The 12,281-nt window shown below is 49.9% G+C and overlaps 1 protein-coding gene across 4 annotated transcripts in view; it reads right to left on the reverse strand.

The window, feature by feature from the left end:
- Window positions 1-12,281, reverse strand: part of inpp5a (inositol polyphosphate-5-phosphatase A) — a 124,792-nt gene that overhangs the window by 41,666 nt on the left and 70,845 nt on the right. For all 4 annotated transcript variants that reach the window (XM_030378872.1, XM_030378875.1, XM_030378874.1 and 1 more), the window contains exons 7-8: window positions 8,126-8,178; window positions 6,937-7,056 (exon numbers count right to left, since the gene is read on the reverse strand). In XM_030378872.1, the coding sequence (XP_030234732.1) occupies window positions 6,937-7,056; window positions 8,126-8,178 (173 nt within the window). The remainder of the gene's footprint in view (window positions 1-6,936; window positions 7,057-8,125; window positions 8,179-12,281) is intronic.

A 12,281-nucleotide genomic window follows, 5' to 3' on the forward strand; every position in this document is an offset into this window, starting at 1 on the left:
AATTACTGCTCATTTGTTTCTTTTGCTGAGAGAATGAAAAAGGAAAAGAGACGCTTGAGCGATTTCTTGAAAGAAACGAAAGAAAGAAGAAGGCATCTTTTTCTTCACTTGAGTAACGTGGTCAAGTGGGTCATCGCGGGGTGTGGGTGCAAGGTAGGTAGTGGCCCCGGTGGCTCCAATATGGATGGCGGTTGTGGAAAGGTCATTGAATTCCCTGGAGAAGTGTCTACATATTACATACTGTCATTACAGCATATAGGGACATAAAGATCATGCCGAATAAAATAAAAGTTGATATTTTCTATAAAGAAAAATGATAAATATGTAAAAAAGTCTAATAAAATCAAGTAAAGGGAAGGGAGGTGAAGCAAAGTGTAGCTAATGCCAACAATGTTTTTCCCCTTCTTTCTGTGGGTCTGCTTCTCTTCCTTCCCCCTCTCCGGCCCCACTAGTACACACAGCTTTATCTGCGCTAACAGCCGTGTCTAACAGCCGCGGCGGGGCTGTTTTGTCTGCCTGCCCAAGGTATCAGCGGTCAGGTCAGAAGGTAACGCTCTGTTTACACGATCCGTTTCCTAAAGCACTCGTGGTGACCCGGCCGTGTGAGAGCTGACTTTTGCTCGGCCTTTTGTGGCTTTCTCTAGTGCTGGAGGGAGAGAGGGAGGGAGGGAGGGAGGGAGGGAGGGAGAAAGGGAGCCGACGAATCGCACACATTAGCTCCAGCGGCCTGGCCGTGAATAGGCTTGAAGGTGGGGGGTCCGAAGCCGTGAAAAAAAAACGAGGAGGGGCCCGGTGTCTTCGTTGGGGGCCACCCCATTAGCGGCGTCATCACAGTTCATTCAGGCAAACTGTAACAGTGTCAATGACATTCTCCCACAAAGATGCACTCCTTTACACAGTCTATAAACATGCTTCAGTCCCCACTCCGCCTCCTCCTCTCCCCGCACAATCCACCGTGCAGTAACACCCCCTGAAACGGGCCCTTTACAAGAGTGGTTCTCACTGCGGTATTGGAGAGAGACACACACACACACACACACACACATACGCACGCAGACACACACAAAGACCAGGGTCAAACACTAATTTATAACAACTCTGCTCCCAGGGCTTTTACAGCCCAAGCACAAAAAGAAACTACCCCAAAAAAGACAGGTCTTATTTTCTTCCTTTTTCCCTTCCCTTGCTCAATGTGTCGCCCCGCGCTCGCTCACGCGCATCGGTAATTCGATCGGGAGTTCCTCTGGTTGTTGACACACACACATGGCAATTTAGCCATCAACGAGGACTCTTGGGGAGCAAACGTTTTTATCGATAACAAAACCTAAAACACTTGAAATCGCAACCGTAGCCCAAAAAGCCCGGGCCAATGTTAATCCCGCCTCGGAGCGTCGGGATTACGGTGGGTGATTGGCGGCCGGGCCCAGGCGTAATAGACAGTGATCACCGGATTAGCAGGATGCTAATGGCAGGTCCCGAGAATCCCGCCGGAGAGTGACAAGGTGACATACCATAACGAGTCAACATCGGCACGGCCCCGGGGTTTGACTCGCAGCACAATGCCGCTGACGACCGGAGCTAACCTATTGTGGGTGAATGTCGGGAATTCTGGGTGGGGATGGGGGGGAGAGGGGGCGGGTAAATGTTAACATTGGGAAGAATGTGCTGGGGTGACAACTGAGTGAATGGAGGCAGGGGTGGCCCCTGTCAGGACCTCTGACATGCCGCCAAACAGCCCCCCCCCCCCCCTGTAAACCCACCCATCCTCAACAACGCCACCCGACTTACCTAACCACACCACCCTGGATGTTCTCGCACCCTGTCCTGGAGATGGGGAGACAGGGTTTAGGGGTGTAGGGGGGAGTGGCAGTGTGGTATAGGGGTGGGTGGCTGAGGGGGAGGGGGTTGGGGTTGCACTGGCGCGGTCACGGAAAGGTTAAGCCGACTAAAGCCAGAGGGTTGGTGGTTAAAAGTGTCCAGCAGGGGTGGAGGGTATGCTGGTCTTTACCAGGTGTCACTAAAGACTCGGAATCTGATCAGAAAACAGCACTGCGTGGTTTTTGTGTAGAGCGCTATGTGTTGCATTGTACCGTCAGGCAAGTAAAAAGAAATCCAAGTCAATCTTGGAGACGTAGGTAGACTGGACGGTGCATGGGACTCCTAGTTCACAGGTAAACACAATTGATCACTGCTGGAGTTCAGTGTAAAATTATGCTACCTCAATGGTGGACATTTTCATTGCATTTAAATCCCTTCATGGAAGGCGGTCTTCTTGTTTGTGGGCATTCCCATCCAGGTCTACTGATAGTGTCACGTTAGCAGGAAGCAGAGTGGGATCTTATATATGGGGGCAGGGCTAGCGGGAGCTGAGGGGTTTTTGGTTGGTGGGTATCAGAAGGGGTGAAATAAACAGGTTTACTCTGGGGAGGGGGTGGGGGGGGGGGTGAGAGGGAGCAGGAGATAGATGGAGACAGTTACTAGGGAGGATTAACCCCACTTTCACACTAGACCTCTCAGGGTGAAGAGTCACAGACGCATGCACACACGCACACAGACGCACACACACACACGCTAGAACCTACACCAATATATTTTAAATAAGCAGATATCCAAAAAATGTATTAAATAGTAAATAAACTGAAGAATAGATTTGTAAAATTGGTAAGCATAAAATATTAAATTATGTAACGAATTGAATGAATGAGTCAAATTAATTAATTAAAGTCAACACACACACACACACACACACACATACACACACACATTCCTCTAGTCTCTAATGAAATCCCCTGCAGCTTGATTTTAAGAGCGGATCTTCCTCTGGTTATCCAGCGTGGTTATCTGCAGCAGGAACAGGTCTATTGGCGTTCCCCGCTTTGCCTGCTCTTTCAGCCCGTTGTTCTGGGAAAAGCCTAAAGGGAAACATTTAGATGGGAGGCAGCTCCTTAGGAATGGCCTGACAGTTGACTGATGACCGTCCGCGACGTCACAAAGCCGGGCTGTGTGGCGGCCAGTGCGCCCCACTACCTCCCCATGGGAAACTAATTGCTCCCGATTGTTAAAGCCAACATTATTTTTCTGCCAATCATTGCCCCTCAATGGCCACGAAAATAAGCATGAAATGGCCCTTTCAGGGGACAAAACGGTTAAAATGTCCCCAATGTTGATCAAATTAACTTCAGCGGTGTGACAATAGACTATATTTGTGTGAAAATAATGGCGGCGCACAAAGGCGTCCTTTATGCGCGGATTTCACAGTTGTAATGTAAAACTGTTCCCCCTGAACCCGACCAGCCACTTGAATTGGGGGGGTGGGGGGAGTGGAAAGAGAAACAAACTTCCACACACAATAGTGGACTTGGGAAAAAAGAAGAAGAAGGAAACGAAGGGGGAAACGCAGTTGATCACTCGCTATCGTTTTGCAGGATTGGCCGGCAATTAAAGATTCTGGATTAAATCATGTGTTGCTCTAACATTCTCAGCACAGTTTGGTGAGCGATTGGACGTTTTGGTGACCCGTCTTGTGAGCCTGATGCATGACTTGGGGAAAGCGTCAAGTTGCAGATACTTTGTAAAAATAACAACTTTAACTCTTCTTAATAATTCATCACACACACTACCATGTTATCAACCCCCAAGCAAAAACAGCAGAAATTAAATGAATCACTACCACGCTCTCTAAATGCCAACCAAACGCTTAACATAATTACAAAACAATGACCCCCCCCCCCCCCCTCGAAGGAAATAGAAAAAAAAAACAAGAGTTAACAGGACTCAATACTGGCAAGCTCAATGCAGCCCTGAGGGAACTTCTAAAGAAGAGAGCTGTAATGGAGGGAGAGAGGGAGGGAGAGAGTAAGGACAGAGGAAAGGACAGAGTAAATGAAGGAAGGAAGGACAAAGTGAGGGAGGGAGGGAGAGGGATGGAAGGAGGGAATGAGAGAGGGAGGGAGGGAGGGAGGGAGAGGGATGGAAAGAGGGAATGAGAGAGGGAGGGAGAGGGATGGAAGGAGGCAATGAGAGAGGGAGGGAGGGAGGGAGAGGGATGGAAAGAGGGAAGGAGGGAGGGAGGGAGGGAGGGAGGGAGGGAGTTTTTCTTCCTTTGCTCTGGTGGAATGGAGGAGCAGAGCTCAGCCCCAGCACGGACCGCTGATCCTGTTCAAGCCCGATTTCGGTGGCTTCTCAGCATTGTTTCTTCTGAAGCCACCCTCAACCACTGCCCCCTCCACCACCTCCACCACCTCCACCTCCTCCAGCAGCACTGCGGCGCTTTGGTGATAAAGACCGTGTCCATTTAGCCGTTTATTATATTTTGTAAAGGGCCGCAGAGGAAAAGGCTTATCAGATGTGTCCTCAATGGGCCTTAAGCTGGCGTATTAAGCCGGGCCGCCGGCAGATAAGGAGCCAGGGCTGAACCAGTCATCTGAGGTCTGGCGGTCATACACCCCCCCCCCACACACACACACACCTCGGCCCCTCACTTTTTCCCCCGTGTAGCAAGGCAGGGCTGTTCGCCACTTCCTCAAAACTCTCCCCCTCTGAAAGGAGACTAGAGCTAAAGACCTAAGGGAAAGGAGGGAGTGGAGACGGAGAGGAGAGGAGAGGAGAGAGAAGGAGGGAGGGTAGAGAGAGAGAGAGAGACAGAGAGAGAGGGGGGCAACATGGAGAGAGAGAGAGAGGGAGAAAGACAGAGAGAAAACAGAGACAGAAAGAGAGAGAGAGAGACAGAGAGACAGAGAGGGACTGAGAGAGAGAGAGTGAGAGACAGAGACAGAGAGGGACCGAGAGAGAGAGAGTGAGAGACAGAGACAGAGAGGGACTGAGAGAGAGAGAGTGAGAGACAGAGACAGAGAGGGACCGAGAGAGAGAGACATTTTGGCCAACAGATACTTCCCCACGACCCCCGCCCCCCCACCCCTCAGCCCCTCCCCTCCTCTTTTTCCCTGCTCGGCCTTTTCTGGGGGTCTAGGAGTCAGAGTGGGGACAATGGGCAGAAAGATGGTTCCCAACCAGCCGCTGAATGGAAACACTGTTGGTGGCAACACCGCATTCAAAGCCCCGACCGGCCACATTGTCCTCCCCGATTGGCCCAGGAGAATGGAGTTTGCTGGTGGCTGCCAAAAGGTTAGCAGCACCGCTGAAAGAAGAGCCTCATTATTCACTGCCCCTTACAGAGCCCGCAGACCCAAAATGCCCCCCCCCCCATCCCCCATCCTCCCCTCGACCCCCGCAGTCTTTTCTTACTGTGGTCCGGATTTGCACTGCAACTCTGAACACGACAGAGACCCCCCCCCCCTCCCCCCCCACCCGATTTACATTTCTGCTTCCCTTAAGATAGAATACAGCCTGTGTTGGTACAGAGTGGACCTCCTACCCCCACAGAGTTTATATCACTTACACCTCAACATCCCCTCCCATCGCAACCCTCCAGACCCTCAGTCACCCACCCTCCTGGCCCCAGAGGAAAAGCAGATGGGGGGCTAAAAGACCCTTTGCCATCGTCACCTTCTCGATGATATGGGCAACTGATAAGAACACGGATAGCGTCGCTGACCTGGAGGGATGCAGGACTGTGGGAGTGTGGAAACTGCCACTCAGTACCGGGTCCACGCTGCCAGCCCCCCCTCAGCTAACCCAAAATAAAGGAAGGATTCCGCAGTGGGGTCACAGTTTATACTTATTATATGAAGAAGGCAGTTTCTTCATCAAAAAGGACAACGAGAGTAACCGGAAAGGGCCCACTTTTGGGAACGTCATTTAACGCGTGTAAATCCAAGCTAAGCTAGGCCGTCGTAAAAGCGGCCGCGACAGCGCCGCCATATTCCTCAGAACACTCCCGCTTCGCCGGCAATTAAAGGGCTGCATTTCCGCCAATCAGACGGAGAAGGCGAGGAACCCAGCGCACACGGTCAAAAACAAAGATCAGTAGGAGAACAGTTTTAAAAAGGCCTCGCTCATAACTCAGAGGGGTCTTTGGGGCGCCGGTGATGATGTATGCCGGTCGTATATACATGCATGTAGTTAGTCAAAGTGGCGGCTGTGGGGCAGGAGGTGTGGACGTGTGTGTGTGTGTGTGTGTGTGTGTGTGTGTGTGTGTGTGTGTGTGTGTGTGTGTGTGTGTGTGTGTGTGTGTGTGTGTGTGTGTGTGTGTGTGTGTGCGCGCGCCACGCATTCAGACGCCATTAGAGCACGCCCCCGCCCCCCCCTGGCTAACCAGCAGTGCTTTAATTCCCCTGTTTGCAAGGCTAGGTGAGGAGGGTGGAGGTTTGTGGGGCCGGGTGGTGGTGGTGGTGGTGGGGTGGCGGTGGTGTTTTAAGGGCACTTCATCATTCTGCTCCACTGCTGTAAATGGATATGCCGTAAATCACATTAGCAGCACGGCGACCAGAGACTGTGTTCCTTGGAGTCGCCTGGCCTGGCGCGTGTTTGGGCAGCACCCGGTGCCTGACAAGGTGGGTGGGTGGGTGGGTGGTGTTCGTGGGTGTGCAGCAGGGATGGAAGTGGATGAAATTGGCGCAGAGTGGTGTCAATTACAGCATCATTCTAGGGTTCATTTGAGCTAATCAGGCAACACCAGCAGCATGACATGGGCTTTTTGTGCAGCTGATTCATCTTCAAAGAAATAACGATGTGGGTCAGAGAGGTCCCACAAGAATTAAGACCCTCTATCGACTCCATTTATATTGGAATATATTACCATACGCTTAAAGTAAACGTTTTAACCTTTGATATGGAAGGCGGACTGAGGGCGAGCTAGCCAAACGAAAAGGCACGTTACTATTGCACCTTATGGGGAAGAAATCAGATAATACTGGGCAGATGCAGAGAGGAGGAGAAGTTCTGTCTGTCTGTCTGTGTCTGTGTGTCTGTGTGTGTGTGTGTGTGTGTGTGTGTGTGTGTGTGTGTGTGTGTGTGTGTGTGTGTGTGTGTAGGTACCAGTCTAGGACGTAGCCAAGGGCCTTCTGTCTGGTCCCAGAGTAGACAGAGGGGCTCTTCTCCAGGGCGACCAGGTTGGAGGCGTCATGGAACAGGTGGATGTTAACCAGGTCGAAGGCACTGAGGGGAGGGGAGGAAGAGGAGTCACTTCACCGGGCAGTGGACCAACAGGGCACGCTACAGTGCGGAGACTTTCTGAGACCGTTATGCCGTACATTGCGTCCGTTAGATTTACGTTATAAAGTAACAAACAGAAAAGACAGGTAACTGGTAACACTCAAAGACTATCTTAATAACAACACTACATTGATACCAAGTAAGAGACAAACGGAGGTGGCTTTCATTCAGCTTTGTAGTAATTAATAGCCAGATAAGCGTCCAACAAAGAACATCCCATGGTGATACGTTGACTGCTGAAGATACAGATCTCAGTAGGGATCATGCCTGCCCCTTGAGGTAGTTTAATTCCGACCCGGGAGAATGTGTGCGTGTACACCCCGACCTCCCTTGTGACGGCCCCGGCCCCCACAACTCCATCCCACTGTCCTGTTCTTCATCAGGCCCTCTGCCGCCAACCGGCACGGCCCTACTGAACACTCACTGTGGTAGCTCTTTAGTCCCCGTGTCGTCCCTGTATTAGATTACACGCCCCCCTCCTCCTCCACCTCCTTATCCAGCTCCCCCCTCCTCATTGTTATTTTCTATCCATTTCTACCTCTCCCCCCCATTCTTCCGTCCCGGCGTTCGTATTCAGCCCCCCGCACACGTTTCTATGCCATGTAATGTTTTCTGTCATCTGTCATGTGCGAGTTGCACAGCTAACATGATTACACCTAATCCAATACTCGCCCCCTCCCCCCCCCCCCACCCATACGTCGACCCCCCAATACATCCCCCCACCGTGGTATGCTGTACAAGTGGAGGACTCAACTATCTCTCATAACCCGCCTCACTCTCCTGTCTATATGATGTGGTCGTGACCCTCTCTTTCTCTCTCTCTCTCTCTCTCTCCCTCCCTCCCTCTCCCTCTCCCTCCCTCTGTCCAGCAGGGATACGCATTGGAATTCAGTGTCGAAAAGAAACTTTCGTTTTCATTTTGCATTGTGATCACGTCGGCGAGACTTGTGTAAAACACAACAGACAGACAGCAGATAGAGTTAGCAACAACAGAAGAAGAAAGGACGCTCACCAGTCCGCCAAGGCCCACCGGGTTCTGATGAAGCCCTTTCTGGACCACTTGCACTGCGGAGAGAAAGGGAACAAGAAGCAGATACTGAAGATTAGAATACATATACTTCAGTGACATCGCACTTCAACCATTGTTATCGATCTGATCGGAGCACTGTTCTCAAATGAATAATGATGCATGAATAAATACTATTGTCCCGGGGACACGAATCTGCAGGGGCATCGCAGCTGCTCAACACAACTTGTCGCACCTTCGTCATCCTTGCAGACCCAGACAGCGTTTCTTTTGATTAGGACGTTTCTTATGAATACATAGAACAATATGGCATTTAACCTGTATTACATTATCATACTTTCCGTAACATGTCCAAATTAATTGATTTCCAAATCCAGGATCACATTATTCCTGAGCAGTCGACCCCTCTGAACGTGGTTTATACATGTAACATGTGAAGAAACGGATCTCAGCGCACTGGATGGAAGTCCTCCAGCCTTGAGTGAATTATCTAATCACAAGTCAAAAGATCCTCAAAATGTCACATGATGTGCCATGAAGCTAGTTATTACTTGACAAGACAAATTGAGGCTTTGAGTTCTCATCTTGAGTCTATACACACACACACCGGTAAGACCTTTCTTCTCCATCCTACTCTTCCGCTCCGTTCATTTTTCTCCCTCTCTTTCCATTTCTCCCCCTCTCTTTCCCTTTCTCTCTCTCTCTCTCTCTCTCTCTCTCTCTCTCACTCTCACTCTCTGTGTTGCACGTTTTCCCCATCGCTCTCATACTCCTTAATGGTGAGTTAACTGCGCTGATGAATAAACTAATTACGGGGCAGGGTCACATAATTACAAATTGACTAATTCTATTTGAAAATCTCAGATGCAAATTGCGCGGCTGAGAGCAATTTGATTGCGCCGCACATCCTTCAGACGGCATTACTCTGAGATTAACTGTATTCAATTGAATTACATTAGCATACTCAAATTAAGCCATACTGCATGGGATGTATGGTCCCAATTACACCTCGCTCTCCAAAAGATGGTGACTCTGAAGTCTCGGCCGGCTAATGCGCAAGGGCGGTGGACTGCGAGGTGTACAAAGCGGTCCCGCCTGCGTGGGAAAACGGAGTCTCTTTAATAGTCAATAGTCAAGGCATCTCTTCCTCTGCCACAGCAAAAAAAAATTAAGGGGGGCTGAAATTAAACTCAAAGAGAAATTATTAAGAGTACAATCATGGGGCCCGATAAATCGCTCACGGGACAAGGTAATTGTATTGTACCCTCCGTTTGATAAATAGGTAAAAGGAAGGGATCCTCTGTTTAGGTGAAGGGGGGGGGGGGGGGGGGCGCGACGTGGATGTGGTTTTGGATGATGCACTTATGTGCGTGCTGTTGTTGGGGTTTCAAAGCAACACCAATACAAAGTTGTGAGAGGAAAATGGCACACACAAACCTACAGAGAGAGAAGAGAGAGAGAGGGAGCGAGTGAGACAGATGGACAGATAGAGAGAGAAAGAGAGAGAGAGATAGTGAGGATGAGGAGCAGGAATGAAGAGGGGTGAGCAGTGACAGAGTGAGGCAAAGGGGGGGAAAGAAGTGGATGAAAAGAGGGAGAGATGGAGGAAGAGAAGGAGGGAGGAAGAGAGGACGAGAAGCCCATCCCTGTTCCTCCGTAACAGCATCTTCGACTCCCACCAGAGACATTTAATCTGGATTTAATTTAAAGAGCCATTAACTACAATCACAGCATTAAAATCCATCACTTCCCTGACACCCAGCCTCAGATTGCACCATTTCCTCCACGTTTGACTGATTGACCTCCTCCCCCTCCTCACTTGCTTATAGACACACACACACACAAACAAACACTCACACACACACACACACATATAACACCCACCATAAAATATGACATCATCTACAATCATCGGACACAACCATAAAAGAAAAGTCCCCAAAGAAACACGAATAAATATCAAAGCCAACTTGCAATGGAAAAAAAAAAATCTTTCAATTCTCCTATCTCCGTTTCCTGACTATGTGGAATTGTGAAAAATAATAATAATCCTGATCACAATAGAAAAAATTAACCAAAGTACAAAATAAAAAACAAAGTGTCTCCATTTGGCTCAAAGAGTCCGTACTTAAATCTCCAATTATGCTTTTTTAAAACAGCCGCCCAACTCCGGATATCAATCCTCAGACTAACAGCTCACAGAAGCCATCGTCTGATCAGGGCCGCGGACGCACGCTTCGTCTCCATCGGTTGACATGGCGACATCATGATTGCCTAGCTCCAGCTGTCAGTGGAGCGGAGAAGATGACACAGATGCTGTCTGCCAGCGTGTAATCTCTCCCTCAAACACCATTATCATCACCACCGGGGTCTGTACCTCCGCCTCGGTCTGTCTCCTGATCCACCTCCGAGACACACACACACACACACACACACACACACACACACACACACACACACACACACACACACACACACACACACACACACACACACACACACACACACACACACACACACACACACACACACCTTCAGAGCAAACAGCCGAGTCTTTTTTTCCAACAGACAGCAGGTCTGTTGGAAAAATAATGTTTTAGAATGTTGGTCTCAACTTTCTAAAAAACATAATGTTACACCGTTCGTTCCCATATTAAAACCAATGGCGACATCTACATGGTGATGGGAACTTCTGAGGAATAAAAATCGTTCATATCAACGCATCAAATTCATAGAATGATTGTCGTTCAGGGAGTCATCCTTTTTGTGTGTGTGCATGGAGAAGGAGGTAGGGGTTGGCCAGGGGGCGTCAGGGAGTCAGGAAGGTGGAGGGGAGCAGTAAAGGTGGCCGAGCTGGGTGTCCCACCGGCTGACCTTCTGACGGGGGAGGGGGGCCACCGCCCACTCCTTGGGCTTGAGACTGTGACGTACGCCGTCAAACAGCCTGGGTTGTAGTTCAGCCTGCTGGATGGTGTGGCTATGGGCCGATCGCCGCGGGGACATTATGGGATGTCTAGCGGTGGGCAGGAGGACGACCTCACAATCGCACACACAGATACTGGACAATTTCAAGAGAGAACTCCATTTCACAAACAAACAAAAATACAAAACAATCCCAGTCTACAGTCCTCTATCTGCCCCCATCTCCCCCCTACATTGTTTCCCCCCCAACAGCACTTGTGCGGTGCTCAGTCCATTTCTATGACCTTTTCCATCTATCAGCACACAGGAGCTGGTCTGCCATAAATAACACCAGAGGTGTTTTCTGGGGAGGGGGATGAATGGGTGTGTTGGTGGGTGGTGTGGGGGGAGGTGGTGTTGGTGTAAAGGCAGAAGAGGGTGGGATGAGGGAGATGGGGTGGGCTCTATTCAGAAGCAGTGTGACGGAATTGCAACATGAGTAATAAGTGATACACACAGCCCCCAGATGGATCTGCTCCTTCCGGTCGACATTTATCTCTATTCAATCTTCTGGTGTTTGGGGGGGGGGGGGGGGGTTAGTGGCAGTGATGAGGGTGATGGTGGGGTGTGGGTGGAGTGCTGATGGAAGATGGGGCTATCAAATAAGAAGTCCTTTGCATTAAGGTTCGAAGGCCTGCTGCATGTTCGTCAGCATACACACACACTAACCCACACAGTAGACCATTTAGGCCTCAAGGAAAATACATTGCTCCTTAAGCCTTGGGCCACTTCCAACCACTAATTTACACACAGAAAAAAATAAAAGAATGGTTTCTACTTCATTCGCCCGCTTAGCTCGAGGAACAGCCCCTGCCTGCCGCAGGTGTCCTGCATTAGCCCTGTGAAACGCAGCCTAACCTTTCCCACAAATTGAGTTTAACTTAACTGGAGTCACTTCCACAACTTACCGGGCTCTTCACATTCATCCACTTCTCCGTGAGCTGTCAAGCCTCTCTCGGTACCGTTTGTGTGTGTGTGTGTCGGGGTGGGGGGGGTTTACAGAAGCATGCTTCTCTGCGCCGAGGGCCAGAGCTGGGGAGTAATTACAGCCACGCTGGCGTAGCTTTACAACGGAGGCCACTAAAAGGGTATGAGAAGTCAATGCTTTTATGGGCGCGCCACCGCTGCCAAACAGCAAATACAAACTTATATGGATGTTGATCTACTGCCTGTCGGCCAT

The sequence above is a fragment of the Gadus morhua genome, chromosome 15 (genome assembly GCF_902167405.1).
Source record: "Gadus morhua chromosome 15, gadMor3.0, whole genome shotgun sequence".
Lineage (NCBI taxonomy): Eukaryota > Metazoa > Chordata > Actinopteri > Gadiformes > Gadidae > Gadus > Gadus morhua.